The 27,905-nt window shown below is 41.9% G+C and overlaps 1 protein-coding gene and 1 long non-coding RNA gene across 3 annotated transcripts; one reads left to right on the top strand and one right to left on the bottom strand.

Moving 5' to 3' along the window:
• Window positions 1–10: 10 nt before the first annotated feature.
• Window positions 11–27,849, bottom strand: pdgfrb (platelet-derived growth factor receptor, beta polypeptide). Of its 2 annotated transcripts, none has more exons than XM_037261850.1 (23): window positions 27,232–27,849; window positions 17,737–17,797; window positions 16,864–17,181; window positions 16,527–16,784; window positions 16,299–16,429; window positions 14,423–14,588; window positions 12,999–13,179; window positions 12,006–12,121; window positions 10,592–10,715; window positions 10,310–10,521; window positions 8,954–9,048; window positions 8,727–8,859; window positions 6,414–6,518; window positions 6,126–6,236; window positions 5,277–5,433; window positions 5,034–5,200; window positions 4,646–4,758; window positions 4,372–4,494; window positions 4,057–4,168; window positions 3,253–3,352; window positions 3,055–3,160; window positions 2,485–2,732; window positions 11–1,489 (listed from the first exon to the last, which is right to left on the bottom strand). In XM_037261850.1, exons 2-23 carry the CDS (start codon window positions 17,777–17,779, stop codon window positions 1,345–1,347), a joined length of 3,264 nt encoding a protein of 1,087 aa, XP_037117745.1. In that variant the 5' UTR covers window positions 17,780–17,797; window positions 27,232–27,849; the 3' UTR covers window positions 11–1,344. The 2 variants fall into 2 exon arrangements, with proteins under 2 accessions (XP_037117745.1, XP_037117744.1); XM_037261849.1 differs by having other exon boundaries at window positions 2,467–2,732; window positions 27,232–27,848.
• On the top strand, window positions 24,999–26,635 carry LOC119128948. Its single transcript, XR_005099102.1, has 3 exons — window positions 24,999–25,444; window positions 25,530–25,673; window positions 26,454–26,635. It is a non-coding gene; the product is annotated as an uncharacterized LOC119128948 (long non-coding RNA).
• Window positions 27,850–27,905: the final 56 nt, after the last annotated feature.

The raw sequence follows: 27,905 nt of genomic DNA, 5'->3' as shown, positions 1-27,905 counted from the left end.
ATGCATGAACTGAGAGAGTGTATGCTGACACATTTATTGTCATGTTACATAGACCTTTGGTAGCATAGCTTGTGGTTGTTGGACACGGTGGACAAAGTGGTGGGAACCGGACGTTAGCGCACAGTAGCCCTTTATAATGAGCAATAATATGTACAGTGAATAGACTGTACAAAACAAAGGCACTGGTTTGTTTCTTTTTGTGCAAAGGCAGTGATACGCTGTTTTTATTCTTCTCCTCGGTGTAACAACCGCACATCCTCACTGGCAGGCGGAGACTAAATCTCTTTCGCCTGTCTATATATTGTTTTTTTCCCCCCTTTTTTATATCAATATTTGTATTCTTGCCTTCTTCACTGTTTATGTACAATACAGGAAGTTAAAATCTTCCACACCAGTTTGATCCAAGCAGGCTTTATGAGCTATGTTTTTGTCAATTTTGGTTTACTGAAAATTCAAGATGTAGGTGTAAAACCAAGACGCATGTCTCAATACATTTGTCCATGAATTTCTTTCTATATGGTTTGCCATTTTGTTAGTTTTCCATTGTGGTGTTCATTGTCATAAATGCGATGGGCACATGCAGGCTAGTTTCTTAAACATTACCACATGCCAGCGAGGATATACAGGTTAAACTTCTTTTAACAGAATGAACATTTCAAATGTACCTTGATCATGAATATAGTACATATACATTTCCCACATAAAGTGCAAATCTGGCACAGAACTATGAATGAAGGCATATACACACACATAATGTGAAAATCATTCAAAAGGACAACAATATTTCATAGTGTTCTCATTAGCTTCTTTAACTAGAACTACCGATTATTATAAAATATCAAAACAGTGCATAGAAAATCATTCTGCATTTCACCGTGCATTTTAAACATTTTCTAACATGTTTGTTTCTTCAGATAAGATATGGTTATCAAATAGTATTTGTATGCAACATGAATATTCACCTTTCTAACAAATATAGTGAAAACATTGACATGGCTAATAGGTCGCAAATATTTCAGTAATTACAGGCAGTACCATGGAATATTGCAAGGAATGTATCGTATCTGTGCCGTGGCGGCGTTCTAAGAATGACAAAAGCATGCTGATTACTGACTGTATGGACTCAGAGGTATTAAGAGTGATAATGAAAAAATAGATACAGACTAAGATTAAAACGTCTCGAGGGCTTAGTGGAAATACAAAGCTCCTTTTAGTCTCCATGATGCTACATTCTACTTTAGTCACGTTCCCTTTTTACAGCCTGTTTAATAATAGGAGGAAAAAGTCCCCCAGTAAATGTTTTTTTTTTGCCCCCTGCCCTTTTTCCAGGATTCCTGAATGTGACTACAGAAAGCTGTCCTCTACCTCAGGCGTCCCCGAGAAGCCCAGCAGAGCATCTCTCTCGCTGGTCCCTTCTAGCCGGTCCTCCGGAAGCGTATCGGCCGTGTCCTCAGACGCCGAGTCCGTCTCCTCCTCCAGAGCTACAGAGCTGAGAAGGAGACACAATGACACAGTGACAAAGTGCCACCTATCAGTTTGTCACATCACACCACTTTTGTGCTTTTTGCACTTAAAGCAAAACATCTCATGCATCTGTCTTTAGAGATAGAGAACAACTCAGACTGTCTCTTTTAAACAGATTTTTTTTTTTTTTAAAGCAACCGGTATTTGCTCACCTTTATTGAGCCAAGGCATGTATTTCACAAATTCACACCATCATGTCACAAAAAGGGGATGTACAAGTTATTTACAATCTAGTGAAAAGCTCTGCCATGATATGTTGTTGGCATAGACAGTAGATTTGGTGGAGAACGTGATTAAAAATAGCAATTTCTGTAAAGATTTTCTGCCCAAATCCAACAAATCAATTTTGCAAGAAACATAAAAAGGACACACTTTATTCAGGGGCCTTGAATTTGACACCCGTGCTCCTATTCTGGTTTTGAGCCAAACGCATAAGAGCCTTTATTTATTTTTTATTCCTGGAGGACCTCCACCAACCGAAAACCTAAAGCCCAGTCAGCTTTTGCGGTTCCAAATATTCCAGCTCTTTCCTCACAGTCACTTGATCTATTTCATGAGCATGATAAAGAGTAGACATGACGAAGGCTAAGTAAGTGTAAAAGTTGAAAATTAGATTTTGGAAACAGCTGTATGATTTGTGTATTATGTCATGGTGTTCCTTGCTCCCACACCCTCCTCTTTTGACTGACTTTTCTCTCAGGGTTAATCTAGTAATAAAAAAAATTAACAGCCCCCTGAAAACTTCAATAATTTATTTGGCCACCGAAGCCAATTGTACTTGGCTTCATGTTCATCTCTGTGATACGAGTGACGTTTACCATGCACAATTCCGCTATTGTCTCAACCTAACATCTGGATGTGTGGGTGTGTCATGGGGAGAAACATAAATGCAACATTTGGTGCACATGTGCAAACAGGATCCTAACACCACTAGTTTGCTACCTCGCTGGGCTTTCCGACCCCATGTCAGCGAAAGCATCTTCCGGCTTGGGGTCCGGGATGGGTATGATGTAGTCGTTGTACGAAGGCACGGCCTCCTGCGAGTTTGAGTGCCAACCGCGAGGATCCGGAGGATGGGAAAGAGTGAAGGGTGAGGAGGGGCTTAACGTGGAGTTGGCTTCTGCAAAAGGGGAGGTGAGGCGTGGCTTTGTGCGAACCACAGCTGGGTGGTCACTCTTCAGGAAGTTGTCACTGACTTGGCTGTATCTCTGTTGAAAAGATGTAACTGATTGATCAACTCCTCCTGCATCCACTGACCTTTACCATACATTTTTTACTGCACGTACTATTGTGTTTATGGAAAGCTCTGAACACAAATCCTTTACATTACGGTGGAACAATACATCAAATTCAGATTAATGTCTCAGTGTAGTAGAATGCAATCTGAGGACAAATATGTTCATATAATGTTGAAATGAGTGCAATGTCAGAAATGCAGCTCACGTTCACATATCATTGTTTCATAGCGCACTTTAAAAATAACAATCGCTGCACAAAGAGGCAAAGTGAATAATGAGTGTAATAAAATACCTTTTTGTAGCTTTCAGTCAGCATGTTGCCCATGCAATGAACGAGGAAGGAGAACTCGGGTCTCTTCTCAAACTTCTCGTCCCAGCACTTTTTCATGATCTCATAGCTGAAATTTAAACAAAGCTTTGTGTGTTTTCCTTCTTTTAACAATAGAGTTCCTATTGACCCTGGGGTGATAGTTCCACTTAGCTTACTTACACTTCATCAGAGGCGTGAGCAGGTTTGGCCATTCTGTAGCCTCTCTTCAGGGCGCTGTAGAACATCTCATTCATAGGCAGGTCGGGGTATGGGGTTCCTCCTGTGGAAAGTGTGCAGATTGCTTCAGAAACTATGACCTAAACAGTTTGAAATAAACAGTAACAAAGGGACTGAACACCTTGACATTCTAAATTACATAGATATGTAAGTTAAATGTCAAAAATAGTTTTAATTCCCTTCAAGAAAAAATGAAGACATAAATAATTTTTTTAAAAAAAGAACAGAATGTTGGGTTACCAAGTCACAGAGCCTCAGTTTATTTTTGTAATGTCTTAGGGGCTTAGTCCTTCACATGCTATGTACAGATCTCTAAAATGTCCCCTTTATTTTACGCTTATTTAAAAAAAAACATTCAAAAAGCTTCTTTTAATGAAGTACATATAAATAAACTGACCATATCCAATGCAAGTGGGTGCTAATTTTAAAGCCTAACTAATGAGATTTCATCTGACTTTGTCTTGGAAAATAAGGAAAAATAATTACAGCCGGCCTTGGCCTTATTACTCTCCTTTTTAAGAAAAACACAGACCTGCAATGTTTAGAGTTTGCTTGAGAGTTCAAATTAACATCACCTACCTTTTTCAGCAACAATTCATGTAATGTGTTGCTATTTCTTAACCAAGTGTCAGATTAATGCATTGCAGAGTTCAGCATTTACAGTACAAGTTGCTTCCTTTTTTAGATCTCAATAAATAAATCCCTCTCATGATCGATTTAGTGTGAAGAATGCGTGTGTTGACTTACCCAGTGTGAAAATCTCCCAGAGAAGAATGCCGTAAGACCACACATCGCTCAATGTTGTGTAGAGATTGTGGAAAATACTTTCTGGTGCCATCCACTTGAGGGGCAGGAAGGTCTAAATGGGTTTAAATGAATGAACGGACAAATTGTTTAAATAATACAATGTCCCAATGTACAATGTTTGAATTGTGGAAAACGTGAACTTGATGAACAAGCATCCCTACATGTTACTTTCTGTAAAATATTGCACCCTGTCAAAAATTACAAAAGAAATCGACCAAGAAGATGACATTATCGGTTCATCTATTTCCTACTCACGCTGCCTTTGGAGATGTAGTTGGAGTCATGCATGATGTCTCTGGCCAGTCCAAAGTCACAGATCTTCACCAGTTTGCCCTCACAGATCAATACATTCCTGGCGGCGAGGTCACGATGAACACACTGCATGGGTGCAAAGCCAATACAACAAACAATAAAACAAACTGAACCAATTCTAGTAACATTTATCTGCTTTAATTCTTCAACGCATGCCCTAACTCTCATGTTTATTATTGATGTCTCATTCAGAAAGTCATTTTTGTCAATGTCCTACATTCTTGGAAGCCAGGAACTCCATGCCCTTAGCCACTTGGAAGCTGAAACCCAGCAGGTCATCATAGGTGAGTGTGGACGAGTCGCTGATGACCAGGTCTAGTCTGCTGCCAACTATAGATGAGTTGGATCACAGGAGAGGGTGAGCAGATAAACATGATGAAGAGTGAAAATCACTGCTGGAGGAACCTAGTGGAGCTGATGTGTCAAGATTGAGTGTGTGCATTTTAGTAGTGGCTGAGTGCAATGTGTGTTTCAGCAGTGTCCTTTTTAAGCGCATTCCTCCATTTGTCTGGAGATATGTGGACGGCTGCATCGCATATGGCAAAAGCAGTGAAAAGGAATTCTTGTAAACTGAAGACAGAAGACACACGTGTCTCCATCCAGACCTTGTTCCTGGTAGAGGTCTTGCTGGTAGGTGGACTCATACGGAGATGGCTGGATGTCGGCATACTTGACAGAGTCCATCTGCTCCTGCATGGGAACGTAGATGGAAGGCTCGTCTTTGCTCATGTCCATGTAGCCTCCATCGCTCTCGCTTCCAAATGACACGTAGCTGCGGGGAGAGGATGACATGATCAGGGTTCTAATGCCCCCGCACATATAGTTTTACCAAAAAGTTCCTTCCTCACCCTTTCCCTTGACTAAGTGGACTGTTCCCCCTCGAGATCAGGTAGTCTTCTTCTTGGTTCTTCTCTGCAAAATACTGCAAGAAGGTGTGCTTGTTTCTGTGCAAGTAGTCCACCAAGTCGCCATAGCGACAGTACTCAGTCACCAGATACAGAGGACCTGAATGGTCAATGAAAGAGGGAAGGATAAGATCAGATCAGTTGTCCTTGGACGATGGCTACGTCATAAATTAGACAGATGTAAAAAAGATAAATTATTTCAGAAATATGCCCCATATTAAACTAAACCAGGTTGTGTAAAGTATCAATTATTTGAATAATTGGTAAGTTTGAGCGTAGTGTAGAAACTCATCCAGTTAGACGGTCAAGCTAAATACTTCTTGATATGCAAGATTGTTTAGATGAATACGTATGCAAAATAATACGAATGCCAAATAAATTAAATCATCCTTGACTAAAGGCTAGTGAAATTAAATTTAGGAAAAACACATGCCACCATGACATCAAGTCTCATTTTTCATTCTTTTGCGTGAAATTTGAACTCATGTTGTCACACGAGAGAAAAGAGAGCGACTTGGGGAAAGAATTTGACAAGCGAGAGGTCTGGTTCAATGCGGTCTCAATGCTTCAGAAATTAAAATTGTTGGTCACTTTGCTTGCTGTTCTTTAATCGGGAAACCACAAAAACAAATGGATATTGTGTTTTGATTTGCTGAAATTTCTGGAACTTCTGCAAAGGGGGTGCAGGATTCCACAATAAATATTTGCATAGCTCCCAGAATATGAGCCCAGCCAATCAAAATCATTTAGTCCTCGTCTAGGTGTAGCCTAGACATTCAACATGCTGCCCACCATGCTTGGTGCAGGCTCCCAGTAAGTTGACAACGTTGAGATGGGGACCAAGGTGACTCATAATTTTCAGCTCCGACATCAGGGCTTGAGTCTCACTCCTTCTGGCTGTTGCTGGAAGAAGGCAGAAAGTGAAAGACATTCAGCTTTTGATTTTGGAACAGGACAGTGAAAGCGCACACTACTACTCAGTGGCTTGGTGGTTGAATGTAGAAGCAAAGCAAACGAAAGCTCAGTCGAGAGCGGGGGACAAGCCCGACTCCAGCCTGATATTTTCTATATGCGTCTTACATTTCAGCATTTTCACGGCCACTTTTGTGCTGGACTGAGAATGAGCGAGACCATACGCAGTGGCTTCGACCACCCTGCCAAAAGCTCCCGATCCAAGTGTGCGACCTGAAACAAAGAAAGGATCATTAGAGACTCAGAACATGTTGGCAGAAAAATCTACATATTATTGTAGTCTTGTGTCTGTAGATTTGTATTACTTTTAAAATGGTTCCCATTTCAACTCCTGTATTGATTGTACACATGTAATACAGATAACATTTCTTCCATATGTAATATTCTGTTCCAATTTTTAAGTCCCTAGAAAGGCACTATATGAATTAAACTTATTATTCTTATTACAATTTTCATGTCCGATGTATAATGTTGAAAAATGAATACAAAATACTTTGCTAAAATAATGACTATGCTCACAGATTTTTCCACGAATTTCCAACTATCATTGTGACAATTCTATGAAAAGATTTCTCAAAAGTAGTTTTGCTTTTGTTTTCTATTTGGATGTACATACTGTTAATATAAATATTTTAAATCCAATATCATATTGATGCAAAATCACAAGAAACTGGTCATAAACTTATATCCAATATCCTATCATATTTATAAGACGGAATAATTATGTATTTCGCAAGCATATAGAACTATTTATATAATTGTCATACAATATACAATTATAGGTATTATTTCTATTTCCATATTTTGGAAGTAGTGTATAATTAGATAACCACTTTCTGACAATCGGGACATTTTAATATCCTTAGCTTAACATGGGATCTTACCTGAGCCTGAAAGAAATACCACCCAGGAGGGTGAGGAAATTCTGATTTGTTTTATTAAGTCATATATTTCTATTTCTATTTGATCATTAGTTTTGCACACAGATTAAAAATAAAAGACAATCAATCAATTTGTGATGGCTCTAATAAATTCATATATTTCATCCATCCATCCATTTTCAATACCGCTTGTCCCCACGGGGGTCGCGTGGCGAGATTGGCACCGTTTAGTATTTCGTTCCGCGCGCGTTAGGTAAGTACAAAAGAGGACAGACGGCTTCAGACTGCCAGGTTGAAATAGCTGAATGGTTAGTGACACGGGCTGCCACCCGGTTCGAGCCCAGGGGTATACACATGTCTGAATGTCCTTTTACAACTGGAGGCTCGCTTCGTATACACATATAAGTGTATGCATATGCAAACATGGTTGGGGACCACCGCTTGTGAGCTGCTCCATAAAACCATATATATACCGAGTTCAAATCCCAGAGGGACATCAAATATTTTATCATGGAAAAATTTAGGGTTAGGGTTAGAGCTAGAGTTAGGTTTAGGGCTAGGGTTCGGGTTAGAGCTAGGGTTAGGTTTAGAGCTAAGGCTAGGGTTAGGGTTAGAGCTAGGGTTAGGGTTAGAGCTAGGGTTAGGGTTAGGGTTAGGGTTATGGTTTGGGCCAGGGTTAGAGCTAGGAATAGGGTTGGGGCTAGGGTTGGTGCTAGGGTTAGGGTTGGGTCAGTGGTAGGGGTTAGGGCTAGGTTTGGTGCTAGGGTTGGGGCTATGGTTAGGGCTGGGGTTAGGTTTAGAGCTAGGGTTAGGGTTATGGTTTGGGCCAGGGTTAGAGCTAGGAATAGGGTTGGGGCTAGGGTTGGTGCTAGGGTTAGGGTTGGGTCAGTGGTAGGGGTTAGGGCTAGGTTTGGTGCTAGGGTTGGGGCTAGGGTTAGGGCTGGGGTTAGGTTTAGAGCTAGGGTTAGGGCGTGGCGTTTTTTAGGTAAGCTAGCATCCATGTGCCTATCCCAGCAGTCATCGGGCAGTAGGCGGGGGACACCCTGAACCGGTGGCCAGCTGATCACAGGGCACACAGAGAGAAACAACCATCCGCACTAGGGGCAATTTGGAGTGCTCAATTGGCATACCAAGCATGTTTTTGGGATGTGGGAGGAAAGAGGAGAGCCCGGAGAAAACCCACGCGGGCACGGGGAGAACATGCAAACTCCACACAGGGAGAGTCGGAGGTGGAATCGAACCGGCACCCTCCTAACTGTGAGGCGGACGTGCTGACCAGTGCTCCACCAAGCCGCCTCATATATTTCATAATTAATCAAAAAAGACAAAGCAGTGCATTTTCTAAAGTTATCATTCTAGCTATAATTAAACAGACCTTTTATTTATTTATTTATTTATTTATTTATTTATTTATTTATTTATTAAAAAGGACTAAATGATGAATAAATATAATATTGAGGTGATATAATATCACAATCAAGTCTAGTTTATGAGTAAAAATCAACGTCACACAATCGGCCTCTGCCTGTGGAGGACTCACCCAGCACCAGGTTGTCTCTGGGCATCTCCCAGGTGAGGTCATAGGGCAAGTGGATGGGGTCCACATAGATGTACTCATGACCATCCTGGCTCACAGACTCAATCACCTTCCAGCGAATCTCGTAGCGAGGTTTCTGACCACACACACACACGCACAAACAATTGTGGGACTGACTCTGCCGTGACGCGTAACATCAGCACAGGAAGTCGCTTGAGTTTGTGTCTCACCTTCCTCCACACGGCGATGAGAATGATGATGGACAGGATGATGATGACCACCAAGGCGAGGACTGCTGCCAATACTGCCACCTGGGAGAAGAGAGCTGCAACAGAAAAGGAGCACATGACATGTACACAAGCTCTTATGGAATGCCCTTTCAGCATTTATTCCATGCCGTGCTAGTGATGTTTTGTCCACTACTGCCTTCCACTGCTGGATAACTGGATTTCTGCACACTGGAGAAATTACAAGATGACACTTGACTAGTAGAACAAGATGTTTCTAGTAAGCAGTAGTTGACATCTGCGTCCAATTGAAGTGCTAGATCTCAAATGGTAGAATTTTATAATGTTGCTAGTAGTACTAAGAGCACATAGTATTAAACAATAGAAATTCATTCCTATTTTTGCCTTCCATTACTTTATGACATTTTTGCACAATTGTAGAATCACTGTGGAAAAATGACACATATGAACCCTGGTCACTCATCAACTTTGTAATTTTTTACGCAAGTATATTTCAGAGTCTGTACTGTTTTTTAACTTTTACGTAACTAAAGGAGTTGAATCAGTACTTCTATCTTTTGTCTTTGTTTTTTTCTCCCACACAGAATATGTTATCTTCTCCGAACACAGCGAGTCATGGCTATAGTCATTATGTAAAGCTAAGGAATGTTAGCGTAAGAAAGAAGTGTGATAACATACAGTATTTATGCACCAGATATTTACAACTTTAAGTATACAATATAACTAAAACATAAACTCGACCTCAATGATTCTTGAGAACTGAAGCTTTTAGCAACAAGCTGCCAAATATTTGTTTAGCTCCCCCTCATTTAACAGCATGTTTTGTTTTCCTGAATTTACTATGGAAAAGTAAAGTTAAGGCTCAATTGATGTAATAAGTCTGCAGCAGAGTACATTACTGGCTAAAAGATATCATGTCTTGTTGTAATGACTATTTACAGTCGTCAATTTAACATTACAAAACAATAAATTGTAGCTTGCCTTCAGTACATGCATTAGCAATGACATTATTTAGGGAAATTTAGGTTTAAGTGCAGCAGATTCCCAAAAATTTACGTGACTTTGAAATATTTTTTGCTCAATGTTTTTTTGCATTAATAATGTGTATTCATAAGTCCCGGAGATTTCACTGCATTCTATATAGTTAGGAATATTTATTGATTTTCTATACAGCTTAACCTCTGGAGGTTTGTGGGTTTGGTGGGTGAGGTGCGGCCTATCCCAGCTGATTTCGGGTGAGAAACCGAGCTGGTCACTCGGCAGCTCCTGAATCTGAGGCAGACATGCTAACCACTGCATCCGCCGTGCTTACTGGACAAGTCAAAATGAGACACCTACTGCTGGATACCAGTTTGACGTCTCTTCTGTCCACCTTCCCCGCCTGGCTGCTGGTTTCACAACGAACTGTGACCTGCTGCGGCTTGTGGAAGGTCAGACGGCTCCACACCTGACTGGTTTTACGGCTCTCGCTGTGGGTGACGTTGGTCTGAATGCTCAGCACTTCTGCTTCTGGTGCCAGCGGTTGCCATATTGTAGTCTTGTTGTCGCACCTGTGGAACAAAATAACTTTACATTGGGGGCAAAGACGAGTGTTTTGCTCCCTCGTAGTCATTGGCCTACTTGAGCATGCTGTCACAGCTGTACCACTGTATGGTCGGGGTCGGGACCCCCTCAGCTAAACAGGTCACAAGGTGTCTCTTCCCAGGAAGGTGGAGGTCAGTCAGATCTTTTATCTGAGAGGGAACTACATAAACACACACACATACACAAACACAGGCTTAGTAATCTTGGTTGCGCTCAGTGATGGTCTAAAAAGTACCAGAAGCGCAGACTTACATTTACAACCTAACATTAATATTTGTTTTGTAAAATTTTAAATGTATTAACTCAGTTACTGACATTCTAGTATCGTTTCTGTAGTATGGCTGCACTGCTTCCATTATAAGCAGATATTATTTTGTCCAGTCAAATTTCAGCCTCTATTTGTTGACCATTGTAATCAATATTTCTGTTGAGTTTGATATTTGATGACATTTTTATGTTTCTGTCATGCTGTTATATAAATAATGATTTTGAATTGCTTAAGTTGTATTGCCTGGGGTTCCAACTTTTCCAGCGGCCTCCAAGCGTGTCATAAAAAATGATTAATACATTTGTCTTGGATGCAAAGCAATTAATATTGTTTTTGGTTTTGCTTCTGTAACACCTTTTTGTTTTTGACAGTGCTTACAGTAATTTAGATAATGGACCAGTTCTAAGTTCGGCTATATTTGTAGTGGTGATAGAATAAGCAAAATAAATGACCACAGACCAAGGTTTGAATTGAACTGCCGGCTTATTTTAGTAGAAAAAATAGTTGACATACAATTTACAAACAATAGACATACAATTTACATTTAAAGTCAACGTTAGTTGAAGAAGAAAATTTCCCTTACAGTTAAACTTTTCAGTTTAAGGAATTTTAGTTTCAACCCGGGTTGTTTTATTAATTCTAAGGTTCGATCTGTTTAGTTACCTCACTTTGTGTTGTTTGAATAACATTCAGTACAGGTAAGTAATTCGAAAGTAATAGTAAATCTAATTTGAGTTCAGTTCAAGCCACTTTTAAATTCCCACCATTTCACTGATTTTGTTCAAACCAATCAATATGTACAAAACTCAAAACAATTCAGCAAAAGACTGAACGACTTTCGATATCCAAATGTCTCTATATCCCTTCAGTTGGCTTCTCCTGATTTTCCTGAATAGTCAGTCGATCTTTTCCGAATCCACTTCGGTGTAGCAGTGGAAAAAAATGGATAGATCCTACCAGGTTCGATGAACAACGTCCAGCAAGTGCTCTCCGACAATTACATGCTTTTAATCTGTGTTGGTCTGTTTAGTTTAGAAGATATTTACAATGTACTTTCTTTATGACTGTTTTTATTAACAGGCTCTTATTTTACAAGGCTATGTTAACCTGGGTTACACTTACCAACCTCCCTTCTTATGCAATCGACTCACAATTCCAATGGCCTTTTTCAAAGAATTTCACCTTGGACTTCCAGGTCAAAAGTGACTTCCTTGGAGTCATCTTCATTGGTGACCCGGGCAGTGTAGAGCCCCCTCTGCTCTGGCCTCACCCGCACCAACGTGAGGATGCTGACATATCTGAGAGGAATACGGAATAATTTTAAGAGTAAAACGTCATTCAAAGTTATCAAACTAAATCTCTTGTATAAAGTACACATACACATTCATGAAGATAGGCAGAGTAGATCACAGTAATGTAGTGCCCTCTACTGGTTAAGCATCAGTTGTCAGTTGGTACGCGTCACTCATAGTTTAATTTTGTGCTAATCCCCCTTAAAAGATATTTAGGTGTAAATAAATATAGATAAGGCGGCTCGGTGGCGCACTGGCTAGCACGTCTGCCTCACAGTACGGAGGGTGCGAGTTCGATTCCACCTCCGGCCCTCCCTGTGCGGAGTTTGCATGTTCTCCCCGTGTCCGCGTGGGTTTTCTCCGGGCCCTCCGGTTTCCTCCCACATCCCCAAAAACATGCTTGGTAGGCTGATTGAGCGCTCCAAATTGCCCCTAGGTGTGAGTGCGTGTGCGGATGGTTGTTCGTCTCTGTGTGCCCTGCGACTGGCTGGCAACCGGTTCAGGGTGTCCCCTGCCTACTGCCCGATGACGGCTGGGATAGGCTCCAGCAAGCCCGCGACCCCCGTGGGGATACAGCGGTTCAGAAAATGGATGGATGGATGGATAAATATAGATATTTTTACTTGAACTTTTTTTGGTCATTTTTTTTTTCTTACCTAATTCTTTAAATGATAGAATTGCTTTAGTGCCAAGACTTGTTTATGTTTCCTGTGTTTATGGTTGTGGTATAAACCCCACCCACCATCAAAGGATATTATGTTACACTCAGCCTTATCTTCTGATGACTGACAAGAACTAGTTGTCTCTGGAGGCTCCTCTTCTGAGGAAGCTTCAGTGCTAATTACTTAAATGTATAATCTTTGCTTAATGCATGTGGTTCTACCTGATCTCATGCTCTTGTCTGTACATGATGATTTTGTCTCCTTTGATGGCAGTGCCGTCTTTGCTCCAGCTGACCTGAGGGGGAGGGTAAGCCTCCACCTCCACCTTCAGCTCAACGTTCTCCTGCAGCCGGGCCGAAATGTGACGATTCTCAGCAGGTCGTAAGGCCACAAAGCCTCGTTCTGAGGGAAGATGTTTCCACAATCATTAGCCACACAATCTTTAAAATGAATATATTGCTGAAACAGTTATTCATACCGAGTGGATCAGTGGATCTAGTCTATTTAGCTGACTTTCCTGGGTGTAAAGATTGAGCAAGGCATTCACTACCTCTCCTTTCCATGGAAGAAAAACTCACCATGACCGGCAGTACCGTGGAGCATGGAGGTTCAAGTTTTTTGAAGATCTCATAAACATGACACACCTCACTGCAGATAGAATAAGCAACCACTAACGCCCAGAAGGCAGCGAGACGAGTTTAGTAGTTCTCGAGAAGCTCCTCGCACGGGACTTAGGCCCCCCACACACCACGTGCAAAAACAAAAAGATACAGTCTGCGACTCCCCCTGCTGAACACTCGACGTTTGACCGTGCCACACATAACCAACTTGATGCAATGGAAAAACTGTGACCCCAAGTATTCTTTTCAAGAAACAATGTGCCATACATAGATACTGTACTGTGCTTTTTATTCTCAGTTAAACCACGAACAGCAAAGTAGAATTGTCAAGGAGGAAACAGACTAGCCGCTCTAGCTCAGTGACTGCATTTGTATATTTTCGCACGCTTGGCTTTTTCATTTCATAGGTATTGTTATTGCAAAACGAAGTATATTAGTATGGCTTGGCATTGGACAGGCCATGTTTGTTGTTGTTGCCGTTGTTGTTGTTGGAAGTTCATGTGCATTGTGATTAGCTGTTACAAGTTTTCATTGTTGTCCATTGTTTTCAAGAGTGGCCAACAATCAGCCATGAAAACTTGCTGCCGAACCTCACACACTAAGCTAAAGTACTAATACTGGTGGTAATAATATCAATAAATGATATTTATTTTCCAAATAGCACAGTATAAAAATGTGATCTTTCATTGTCACATTTACTTGAAGACAGTTTTTTTTTCTCTGGGTTAGTATACAGTATATGTTCCTATGTGTGACCCCATGTGCATGAATGCAGTGTCCAAGGTTTGTTTCGCACTTTCACTTTTTCAGTAACCTAAATAAAGACAGTAGATATTAATTTCTTCTAAAATAAACTTCCTTCTTGGCTGGACTTGCATAAAGTTCACATAATAGGCACTCTCCTTGGTTGGTGAGCCACAATAACAATCTGTACTGCGTGAGTTTATTATCTGTGTGCGTGCGTGTGTGCGTGTGTGCGTGTGCGTGCGTGCGTGCATGCGTGCGTGCGTGCGTGCGTGTCTGACCGAGGACTGTGATGTTGACACTGGCGGAGGCCGTCTGGTCCTGGACACCCTCATGAACACGGCACACATAGTTTCCGCTGTGGGCCAGCCTAGTTTGAGGGAAGATGAGGCAGGATCTCATGTTCATGGCTGACAGAACGTCAGTTAGTGGTTCCACATCATTAGCCTGGAGGAGACATTTTTTTAGGACTATGGTTAAACAGCAGCACTCCTGAGGTCACTGAGAAAAGGCACTATTGGCATCAAGGATGATAGCACATCACAGGTAACAAAAGGATACAGGTGGCAAAAGTACCGTAATTTTCGGACTATAAATCGCGGGTTTTTTCATAGTTTGGGTGGGGGGGCGACTTATAATAAGGAGCGACTTATATGTGTGTTTTTTTCGAAACTTTTCCCAAAAAAAAAAATGTGAAACCGCGATAAACGAACCGCGATGTAGCAAGGGATTACTGTAATTTGAATTTCAAGTGACGTCAGTAGCGCGATGCGGCGCGGCGGTTGTTTACATAAAGGACAAAGATTGATCACGGGATGACGAAGATGACGAAGGGCCACACGTACTACCGGCATCATTAGCGGCTTTGTTTCTAAGTGACATGGCGGACGAAGAGTTTGAAGGATTTAAGGATTTGGAGTGACACAGAAGGTTTGAAAAACTATTATGGCTTTTACGCACGCCCGGTCCAACTCAACGGAGCTCTCTTTCACCTCCATAGATTGAAGACGGGGGCCGGCGCTCGGCCGGGTGGCTGTCCAGGGACGGTGGATGGGGCTCGGACATGGCTTTTACGCACGCCCGGTCCTACTCTACCGAGCTCTCTTTCACCTCCGTGGATGGAAGTCGAGGGCCGGCGCACGGCCGGGTGGCTGTCCGGGGACGGTGGATGGGGCTCGGTCATGGCTTTTACGCACGCCCGGTCCTATTCTATGGATCTCTCTTCCACCTCCGTGGCTGGAAGTCCACGCCGCCACACGCCTAGAAGTTTGTTTTGTTAAATAAAGAGCCGTTTACCAAACCCACGTCTTTCCTTGTACTTTGTTAAGGCTACAATATATGTAGTTATATACTAGATCTGTGGAATAACGACGAGGCTGACGTCAGGGCTCACGCGCGGCGTTGTTGACAAAGGACGAGGAATTTGATCGATGGATTTAATGATTTAGAGTGCACAGATGGTTTGATAATATTATTGCTTATATAATAGTTATTTGATTTCTAATTTATATATCGTTATATGGGCCTGTGGAATATTTTGAAGTGCAAGCGCCGTCAGCGGCGCGCACTCATTGTTGACAAAGGACGATCGATGGATTTAATGAATTGGAGTGACACAGATGGTTTTATAAACGTGTTATTTATGTTTTTTTTAAATAACTCTGAATGTTACGTCAGGGCCGTTCTCAGCTCTTCGTTTGTGTTTATGTCACGTTAGCATACCTATCGTTTAGCCTGTTGTTGCTCGTTCATGACTGTTCTTGGTGTTGGATTTTGTCGAATAAATTGCCCCCCAAAATGCGACTTATACTCCGGAGCGACTTATATATGTTTTTTTTCACTTTTCTGGGCATTTTATGGCTGATGCGACTTGTACTCCGGAGCGACTTATAGTCCGAAAATTACGGTACTCATATTCTGGGTAGAAATACAGATATTTTTGTAAAAAGAGCAGAAAGTACAAATATTTTTCAAACGTAGGGAGTAAAAGTACAACTATCTAAAAGTATATGTACTTTGGCTACTTCCCACCACTGCAGCAGAATAGCAGGTACATGTGTTTTCACATCTTGATGCAATTTGGTTATAACGTCTTGAGAGTGATGATCGCGAGGGGGAACGACGAACAAAAGCTCGTTCTGCCTGCCTCCTACTCACCACCTTGTTGGGGACGTCCCACATAAAATAGACCAGCTCGGCTCCGTGCACGGTGCAGTTGACCGTCAGCGGCTCGCCTCGTTTCAGCACTGTCTTTGACGCGTTGACGTAGGCGTCGATGGCCTCCGGGACTGAGGGGGAGAAGTGACGATACCGGCATTCAATGAATGAATTGAACAACCACAACAGTTACACCTGCACTAATTGGTTGGCAAAGATAATACCCACCGAAGATACTGAAAACGTAGAAAGCCTGGGACTCTTTGACCTCGCCGTTCATCTTTCCGCGACACACATACGTTCTGTCCTCTAGGGCTGCAGTGTACCCCTCACTGGGGACATAGAGGCCCTTGACTGGGAGGTCAGTTTCCTTCTCGTAGAGGGAGACGTTGATCTTGGGATCGGTGACCACACATGGGATGGTGGTCAGCTCACTGGTCTTCGTCAGCATGCCGTGAGCGCTTTCAACAAACCATACCTGGGGGTCTGCGGGCGGAAAAAGTCACAGTGTTGGATTCTCGTAAACATGCAAATTCAGCTGGGGATCAAAGAATGCTCTCCAAACCTGGGACAAACACATCCACCTCCTTCTTTTCTCCAGTGTGCCGATCAATGCACTGATACACCCCAGTGTGCTTCCAGCTTACGTTCCACAGGTTCAAAACGCTGGATCGGATGCCATTTGGCACAATTTGGTGGCTCTGCACTCCACTTTGGCCCAGTTCCACCTGGAAATAAGGAACATCATCCCTCTTGAACTCCCAGGTGGTCTCCCCTGAGCCCCTGCAGGTGAGCGTGAGAGAAGAGCCCGCAGTCAGGATGAGCTGGCCGTCATGTGGCGTGACTTCCAGGCAGCTCACGTCACCGCAGAGACACAGAAGAACTGCGGTTGACACAACAAGGGGAAGGGTCAGGTTGGAGGTCAAGGAGACCAGGAGGCAGTGGCACGGGGCCAAAGGTTAAATCAACACGACATGCCAGATCCTGTCCTGTTTTTCGATGTTGATGGATAAGAATTGTGCGGAGCGGCTAAGTGAGGAGATGACGACGCCTCATCAATGACAGATGTCTTGAAACGGAAAGAGGTCAGCTGGGATGCATCCGTCGTGTTTGACATTAATCATGCGCACACACAAAGAGGCTGCATTTGAGAACACTGGGCGGTAGGTCGCATCAAATTTGGAGCAAGTGAAAAGCATGCAGGGCTATTTGTGATAACTGAAAATAAAGTTGATATCTGGTATCATTGCTGTATGACATATGACATTGAGTAAAATCTCCAGAAACAACAAGTTTTCAATGTTTCTAAAGTTAGTAACTGTAAAAAATATCAACCTGGCTTTTGTATTTTGTTTTTGGCATCACGTTGTGATGCTCTGCGTCTGTCTGGCTGTCCCCGCTGTCGTTTGACAAAGCTTTCATTTTTCTGCATTCTCACCTGTGACTGCTAAATGGAGAGTGAAGACGGTCACACTCCTCATAGTGGAGCTGCTCACGTTCTGCAGACAAGTAGATAAGATCTTTTAATGCAATACTCTTCATTGTTTGTACACAGTCATAAATCACCTCCAGCATACACACCCTCAACTGAGACAGACGTAAAAACGTAAAGCAGTTACTTTGCCCATAAATCATTCATTTCAAATAAGACAAAAAAACCAGCAGGAAAATCTGGTTTGTGTTCACCCCAATTAGCATGCAACAACCTCTTTCCATTTGACCTTTCTATCATGATGGATGGATCTTTGCCCTCATGAAATCCATTTGGTTAAATTCAGTTTGAGATGCGTGTCAAGGCCATCTGCTTTCAGTCAGAGGAGAGACAAAATATTCGTTGCCTTATTTGTGTCGATTTGAGGAGTTTTATAAGAGTCTGTCTGTCTGTCGCTGATGGTGTTTGACGCCTCGCTGCTCCAGAACAGTGTGCCAATGTCTACCTCCTTTTTCGTGGCAGAGCACCAAGATTTTGACCACCAACAAACTATGTGCGTCTTTGTGACATGCCCGCTGACAACAATGTTGCGTCCGAGTTATTCTCGCACCACGCTGAGCCATTAATTGGTGCGGCATTCAACAAAAGGGAAATAGAGGGCATTCACATAAGCTGTTGACGCAAGAGCAACCTGAAAGACTTTTGCAGTGTCCTTAGACATGAACAGCTTCTGGACTCCAAAGCTCAATTCATGAATTGGACATTGACTTTTGTCTGAATTGGACGCTGACTTTTGTCCGTTGAGGTGATTCCAGTTATGATGACCACCATTATACCCCCACTTTGGAGCATTCAAAGTCCCAAAGTGTGAAGTCACAGGAAGAGGGGAGGGGACGGGGGGTTGTTGACTTGTTTGGGCTCAAGGCCTGCAGAACATAGACGTCTGGAAACAGTTAAGGATGCATCACTGCTAGTATGTAGGCAGCAGGGTGGGAAAGAGAGAGGGCGGAAGAGAGCGCCTTGGGAAGAGCGAGGGTGGAGGAGGAAGCGAAGGAGGGAACCATTGGAAAAAAAATGGGAACTTTATCAAAACATCTAATACACTTGGATGATTCATTAAATGGGATAGTTTCCCATGGAAAATTTTGTTTCCACCTTTAAGATTGAAACCAACAGCTGAAATATTTCCAATTTAATAACATGCTTCTAATCCTAATTGATTTATTTTAACAACTTGGACAACAAACTCTGCAAACGGAAAATTTACTCACACTCGTGGTGCAATTTGTTCCCAATGAAAGTGTGACGACGCATGCACACCCAATTCCTAATCATATCAATATCAATCACTGTTTAGAGACAATGAGAACAGTGCAGCCGATCATAAATTAAATCTAAACTCTGATCGGATCAAAGAAATATTTAACCATGTAAACGTAGCCAATGAAAGCCTACTGATGAAACAGAATGAGGCATAACTTAGAATATGTTTGGTAATCAAGGATATTGAGGCAGGTGAGGAAGGCACAATCGGGAGCACATGACAGGGAGGAGTGGCTGGACACACACACGCGCACACACACGCGCACACACACACACACACACACAATGCGACGTTCCAGTATCTTGACACATCTGCTAGTTGACAATCTGAATCAAAATTATTTATTTTAGAAATCTCTGGTGGAAAGAAAATCTAAAGCCAAAAATAAAAATATATATATAGTCAGTTTGCTGTCTCTTCAAATAAGTTGCCATCGGCACTTCCGCTCGGGCAAATGAAAAGCACTCGAGTTGATCCAAAGACATGACTGGTCCATTTCCCGTCCCGCCTCCTGCTTCTAATAAAAATAGGTGGAAGAGTAACAGAGGGAGACTTTTTGCTGTTGTTTTTAACACACACATGGCTTGTATGCCAGGGAATGCATATGCTGTATTACATATTTACAGAAACACACACACACGTACACACACACACACACACACACACACACAATACTTCTCCCCCTCTCCCCCTTTTTGTCACTGGTGTGTGTGGCTCACATTCCCACAGTATCCCTCTAAAACTTTCCCAGGATCGCTGATACACTTGGGACCCTGCTGGTGATGATGACGAAAACGGAGGGGTCACACTCACCCTCTTTGGGACGGGAGGAGGCCCAAAGAGGGGTGGCAGCCACTGAGGGAGTCATGCACTAGTGCTTATGGCTTCTGAGTGGTGACAGCTACACGTGACAACGAGCTTGAGCCGAGTGTCAGCAACAAGTCACTAGGTGATGCCACGTCTCATTAAAACAAGCCCAGCCGTGAGTTTACGGCTTTGTGACAAAGTTTGACGTATTAAATATCTACTTGGAAGTTGTGCCATGTTTTGAAACATGATCCAGTTCTGCTGATCTATGGAAAGGACCTTCGACGTGGAACATGATCGGCAGAACAAAATAGATTGTGTGAAAACAAGTTTGGAAAGGCCTCAATGGAGCATTTTAATGAAGAAGCCCTTGGCTTTAAAATTTGTAAGAGAATGTTAGGGGTGAAAAGTGTAACTAGTGTCCCGGGGCAATATACAATGGTGGTTTTAATCAGAACTACCAACCTTCTTTCATGCTTGAACCCATTAACGTCTTTTTCTCAGAGCGTGGTACAAACAGACTCTGAATTTGGCAATATATTGTCGACAATATATTGTCGAGGGTCTTAAAAGAATTCGGTGGTGAAATGAAAGAAATGTTCATGTGCACAAAAGTGTGCAACTGTACTTGGATGTCAGATTGCAATAGATTTTCTGATGGTGATGTGCACATACTATAGCCAAAGGCTGAAAGATAATGATTTCTTGCTAGATTTTTTTTTCAATATTGATTTCAGCAACTGAAATGAACAAAAGTTCTCTTGGAACTTGATGTCAGATTTTTTTTTAACTATTCAGCAAGAACCTTTTGTAAATATAGATAATCAGACCCACAATTGTCTTTATTTCTCAGTGCATCTAAATAATAAAATCAAAGCAAATACAGGTGATTTTTTCAGTCAAGGTAGACAATTTGCTCAAAAGTTATTTGGACATATTTACAGAATGGAAAACCTTGTACGCATTACAAGCCTGGAGGTCTGACAAAGTTGGTGTTTATTTAAGCGACGGTACAATAATCACCATGACGAATGAACTGTTATCCTGCAGTGCATGATTTCTCAGAGATGCTGGGAATCCAGTGACAGGGTGACCCTTCCCGCTCTCCATAAACAAGAGCAGCTCCACTCAAAGTGTCGCCGGTCAAGGAGGGAGGATGCTAAAATCGACCGCAGTGAGAAGCACTCGGCCCACGCGGGCTCGTGAGCGTGTACTTGCATCCCCCAGCGACTTGTAATCCCACCTCTGGGCTCATCTCCACGCATTGTTGCTGTGTCTTTGATTTGAACATCTGGCAATGATAAAGAAGTGTGTGATGAGGTGGGAACTGCTTGCCGAATCATATTTTCTGCCAAATGTTTGCTCGTGTGTGTCCCTAGGGGGGTTTAATATTGCACTTTAAAAATAGAAGGATTAGTTTCACTTCATATACACTTGCCAGATTATTAAGTATACCTCCATTAATGGAGTCTAACACAAACATTTGGCAATAAGACGTCCATTCGTGAGAGCTACACTACAATGTTAAGAAGCCTTAACTCAATCTGTTTGGAAGAGCAGTTGATTTATTCTCAGAAAAAAAAATTCCAAAAAGGCTTGTGAGCCACAGCTGGAGGGATTGCACTTCCTGTCCGGGAATCATTCCTGACCTTGAGTGGGTGTGAGTCTGTGATGCATCAATGAGACAGCAGACCAACAAGACCACTAACCAGAAACTTATGCAGACAGTTGGTGGACTAAACGCATGTAATGTAAAAAAAACATCTTTCATGAACATGCTCCGAGAACATGATGACAACACAAGTACACAACATACAAACATCCGTATATGGGTAATACCACATCACGCAATCACATCCAGATGTCTATTCTCACAGGAAGTGTCAATCTTGAAAAGAAACATCCATCAACCGGAAGCGAGCAATCCTGCTCAAATATAAATGAAATCACGATTGAAGAATACATTCACAAGTCATTCCCTTCGCTAAAGTCTTATTTGGCGATTAGATGATTCAACAAAAGTAAACTGGCCTGTGCTGTGGGAAAATAATGACCCGCTGCGTCTTTGTTCAAACAAACCTCCATGTTTATCACCCAGCCAAAATCCCCCTGAGGCCAACCTCCTGTTCCCTTGGCAGAACACTGCAAAATCAGGGATTAAATTTTATGCGAAGAGACTCACCATAGTTGAGTGTGAGTACACAATTTAGGCAGAGGTTTTAGTTTATATGGGTTTTATGTCGTTTGATTAAACGGCTTATCAAAACATTTGTATGGCAGAATATTGCAAATAAATCTTATTGTTGACATGGCTTAGGTTTTACTCAAATATAACAACATTTGAGCAAACAATACCTTATCATATTTGAATATCCAACAATGTGCTTCTTGTTATTATTTCACTGCAATGTGACCTGTAACAAGGCGTTTCAGTTGTGGGGTTTCTTAGTCTTAACACTAGAGGAACTATTTAGAAGGAGTATGGAAGAAAAAAAAAGAGAAGAAAAGATAACTTGGAGTTTGGTGGATATATTGAACAAGTTTGTGTGTCAACTACAAAATAGAGTGAGGAAAAAACAATACAAGACTTCTGGAGAGTACCAAAGTTATGAAATAAAACTACAAAAGGACAAGTGAAGCGGTAATTTAAGTGAACTTCTCTCTACTTGAACTTCCATTCAACGGCTTCATGACAGGAGTGTGGCTTGAAACTCGTTGCTTGCCGGATGGCCCCCAGGGCTCGTTGTTGTCCAAGATGAGCATAATTTGCAGTAATCTTAAAGTGTGGTCACTCAGGTTTACCTTTAAGTATTTACATATGGCTGACATGGCTCGTACCCAGACTGTAACTGTCAGGCCAGTAAAGTACAATTGGTATGTACAAAATAGTATCAGTGCATAATGGGTGAATATAAGCACTGTACATTTCTAATAGATATTAAATGTATGCTAGCTATTGCACTACCTTTGAAAAATATCTTTTACTAAAGCGTTTCAATGTTTGATGATGAAATGTGTAGTAACATCAACCCATTAGCCATGGTGCAAAACAAAACATGAAGTTTAATGAATCTTGTGACAACGGTTTTTTTGTAATCTTTTCCAACTTTATTAGTAAGTTGGTGGAGTAACTCAATGATATTTCTGATACTTTTCATAAAGCGTAAAAAACTTGATGGGGTGACTGCAGGGTTGAAGATGAAATAAGATGGAACTTACCAAATTGTCTTGATAATTTACATCACATTTCTACAGGCAAACTGTGCAGACGTAACAACAAAAGATCATTCACGAGCAGAGACGTTTTCTGTTGTCACACACAGTCAGTAAATGCTCCACAATGTGCTGAATTAGTGATTGACTTGTGCGGATGTATTGATTTTCACTGATCTGAAACCAAGCACCAAACACAGTAGAAAGGAATAACATGCTCAAGTGGCCACAGTATGATCCAAGTCAAGGAATCTCTGGTAACAGGATATTTGACAGCGCAATCAGCAAAAAGCCGCTTGTATCATGTAATTTAGGAGCAACACTGACGCTTTCACAGTTTGCTTATTCAGATTCTGCTTGAAAAATAAATGACATCTAGCAACAACGTCGACCAAAAAAAATTAAAGCTGAGATCAGCTGCTGGACGGAGTGACTGCCTGTGCAACAAAAGCCACCATGCTCACATGCTCAGGCAACACATGTTCTGGAAACTGTTTTTGTGGTTTCCTCCATCAAATTGAGCAGTAAACTGTGTTTGTAGTGGCAGTGGTGGGACACTATAAAGAGCTCTTGCCTAAAGACCAACAGTGGAAGAGAATGACAGGTTTGGATGTGGCTGGCGTTTGATATGCTTTTAATGGATTTACTTCTTTTTTTTTATTTGCACAAAAAAAAAAATCATTACGATATTAAAGACTGAAACATGTTCAGGTTCCGGTTCTACTTAAGCAGTAAATCTTAATGTTGTCGCCAACTGGGCCTGTTTCCGAGCAGCCCGTTTTTTGGGTCTTTTTTTTTTTTCAGAACGTGAAACACGTCCCACCCACGATTTAAACTATTTCTGTTCATATGGGGATAGATGGATATAAAATATTGTTGTAGTAATCACCCCACCTTCCTCTTTGACACTTAAGCGTCCGATCCCCTCAGCCTACACACATTTGCAGATCCCTATAGGCTCTTACACACCCCCACACACCCCTCAAAATGAAACAAAAACAGCTGAACACAATTAAAGCCAACTGTCTAAATTCCAGTCTTTTCCCTCTTAAACAGCACCAGCTTGATAAGAATGGGGGCGACAAGTAAATGAGTAATCGGTTCCACTATTTGTGCAGTTCTGGCCAAAATGGAATCACTCAGATCTACAGTCTTGTTGGACTGTAATACAGATGGCTTGTTTTAACTTAAGTGCTGTGCTGTACAGAATATTTTTACCACGGAAAAGCAAAAGGATGTTTTTCTTGATCGTCCTGGATTACAGATTGCACTGCATGAATAGACCCCTGCCGTTCGTAACGTAGACTAATGCATAAAGAGATCTTTATTTATTTTCATGGATAAAAATCCTTCCATCAAACTAAAAGAGTCATATTTGGTGGTTAATATCAGAATAACATAAAAAAATATTGTTGTGAAAATACATAGATATGTGTTTGTATGTCAATATGTGTATATGGCTGTCTTTACTGTTAATGCCACCAGACACAAATATGTTTTGTTGCAATACACCAGAGGGAACTGTGATCAGAAGTGCCAGGATGAGGCCGCCATTTTGCATTCACACAATAGCAGACAGCAAAATAATGAAAAAGTGTCAGAACTAATGCATAGTTTTTCCGTTATGATTTTTTTATGAAGACAAGCGTGTAATGAGTTGAATGAGTAGTTAGCAAAATTCATGCTCTTGTATCTGCAGAGTTGGAAGGGCAACCCTCAAATTGTGCAAATCGCATGATTTTTATGCAATTTTTTTTGGTCTTTACCATGGTGTCATTTTTTTCTTTTTGGGCCTCCACCACCACTCTATTATCGTAAGCAAATTGAAAAAGAGTGGCAAATAACTTCCGCTGTACATGTACCCACCTCAAAAAATGTAAGGTTTGTTGTGTTTCTTATTAACTTGTACATGCGAACATGCTGCTGTCTTTGTACTTTCATGAAGTATTTCCTTCCAAACTTCCAGTTTTGTAACTCATAATGAAAGCATTTCCTCCTCGCAGTGTCCTGCAGGAGAGGCCGTGCTCAATGAGGTGCAGCTGCCTTGTCAGCGCTGTACCAATAAGGTGGGAGGGAAACAAGGAGGACGCCAGATGGCAATAACACTTAGTGCTCTTCATTGAAGATACCTATCGAATACGTCTCTAAGTGCAGCATTAAAGAAGTGGTGACTAATTGAGGGCTGATGAGCCAAGCTCACTTCAAAAGTAGTGATTAATAATGAATCAGCTTATAACTGTCCACCTCAGAATGAGTCACGGGGGGTTTATTTGATTATAAATAAAATGAAAAATAAACCATTTTTTTACACACCAGCTTAAGTAGTGACCGGCTAACAAGGGAAGGGGCATCAGCCATATTTTTTAACACGTGAGCGTGACAGAGCACTTTGTGAGCTGAATCAGGCTGCTGGTATGTTTTGTACATGGTCGTAATGTGAAGCACATTTTCTCAGAGTGGCTGGCATGTGGCAAGCGGCGAGGGCTAGGAAACAGCTGATGACGAAGGATTAGGACCGACTTGGTGGAATGGGGCCGACCGCATCAGAGGAGCGCATACATACCGGGAGTTTGATGCACACTGAGAAACATCCTAGAAGGTGAGGACTCGTAATTCAACCTCACTCATTGACTCGCAAAGAGAAAAATCTGAATATTATGGCCTACGTGGAACACAAACTGCTGACTTGCATTCTCAAATTATGAAAACTATATCCTGTACATGATATTCATATTTATGAATATGGAAACATGAATGGGAATAAGTTCAAATAGTTGGTGGCATAACATTATTACTGACTGTACTGGCAATGTTTGTTTTATTATTCTTAACTGCTACGTATAACCTTGTGAGAAGTTAATAAATAAAAACAATGGTTAAATGTAAACAACAAAATAGCGGGGCATCACTTGAGTCTTATGTCTACACTGTACCGTAGCTGCCTCAAAAAAATGACACCAAAGGACAATTATTAGTAAAAGAGCTTCAAAATGAAGCTCCTCAACTTACTTCAACAGTTTCTTGGCACAAAAACACCAGCAAATGTTGCCGAGCTACTACTGTTATCGCGTTGGCCTGATCACAAAAGCAGTGAACACATTAAGCCAATAACGAAAGACAGGTAAAAAATAAATGGTAGAATTCTTTCGCTCTCTGTCATGTTGTTCAAAGCATACTCCCCAAATCATTCTTCGTATGATGAGCCGATGTTATGTGCTGTCATGCATAACAGTGTTTGAACCTTGCTAATCCTGAATATATTTGCAGAATTCAAAATGAGACTTAAGAGGTACTCGGTGTCAGAGATTGGCACGTATGGCCGTTGATGGTAAAAGTATGACATGCATGCCATTATCTGTCTGCTGTCTTCAATCCACAGCCAGAGCTCTGCGCTCCAAAGTAAATTCCAAACAGTCACGGGGGAAAGGAGCAGATGCATGCCAGCATAATAAATCCTCCGCTTCGTATCAAAAAGGTCATCTGCATACACAAGATTGATGTGCGCAGCGTTCAGGTGCTGAACATCTGTCTGATCGCAGTGAATCAAAAACGTGCATGCCGCGTGTGTCCCCAGCTCACATATCCATAGTTTTACTCCCTTTTGGTAGTAAAACTCCTTTTAAGAGAAACACATAGCAGTGATGTCATCAAAGATGCCAGGTTGGATTTCATCACCATGTCTCCTCCTTTCCGTAAACTGTTTCTTTTTGAGTCATTCCTGAGAAAAGGCAATGACGAATAAAAGTGTCAGTTCACTCGGGGTGACCGAGGAGTGTTTGCCCAAACGGACTCTTTAGAGAAGAGGCACAAAAGTGGAGAACATACAAACAGCTTGTGCAATGATGCCGGGGTTGTCCGACCACAGGATGCCTTGTGAAACGAGTTGTCTCAGCGAGAAGATCAACATCGTAAAACAGTTCAATGCAAAGAATGAGCGTCTAAGCAAAGAGATGCAACATGATGTTTGAACAGGTTGCATTGTAAACTCCTGCTGTGTGCATATTCACAAATATGGCCTACAAATTCCTCTTGCTTCAATTGCGCACAGAAAGTTTTGACTTGGGCCCGAGTTTGCCTGAACTTTGTGTTTAACGGTACAAACATGGAAAGGAGTTACTAACAACAGCAGACAGCAAGCAGACATGACAAGGACTTACCTTCCGAAAGATCCCGAAAACCCGGATGAGCCTCCCCTCTGCTCTTCTTCTCTATGTATCCAGACGTGATCTCCTCCTTCTCCTCCTCTTGAAATGAGAGTCGAGACTTCCAGCTGCTCTGCTCTACAGGGGCTGCTGCTTCAGATGGAGAGACGTCTTAGATGTTCAGAGTCCGAGGGGTCTGAGAGGTTAATCTGCGCTGTCCCGGGAGCCTGCCGGAGGATGGATGTCTCAGAAGCGGACTGTTTGGATAGTCAAATCACAGCACCGCAGGGGGGGACTGCTCTCCTCTCTCACAAAGGGTTTTGTTTAAAAAAAAAAAAAAAAGTTCTCAATGGAGACACATACATACACCCTTTTTCCCAGACACATTCACACGAGTGGGGAGAGTGTCAGTGGTCCGGACCTGCTGGAGCAAGAGGAGGCAGGGGAGGGGGGGAGTGAGGGAGAGGGGAGGCGAACTAAGAGCAAGAGAGGGAAGTTTCAAAAGTAAAAGAAGTAAAGTGAGGGAGAGCTGAAAAAAAAAACATACAGACTGGATTCTGTGTAACTGTCGGCGGCCGTTTGTTTTGAATGACGAGAAGCTTGGAGGTGAAGTGAAACAGTCTCAGTTGGCAGCAACAATCTGGACCACATCAACCCCTCCATAAAACAACAAACACAATGAAAAGGAG

The sequence above is a fragment of the Syngnathus acus genome, chromosome 10 (genome assembly GCF_901709675.1).
Source record: "Syngnathus acus chromosome 10, fSynAcu1.2, whole genome shotgun sequence".
Lineage (NCBI taxonomy): Eukaryota > Metazoa > Chordata > Actinopteri > Syngnathiformes > Syngnathidae > Syngnathus > Syngnathus acus.
This window is presented reverse-complemented; position numbering and strand designations above follow the sequence as displayed.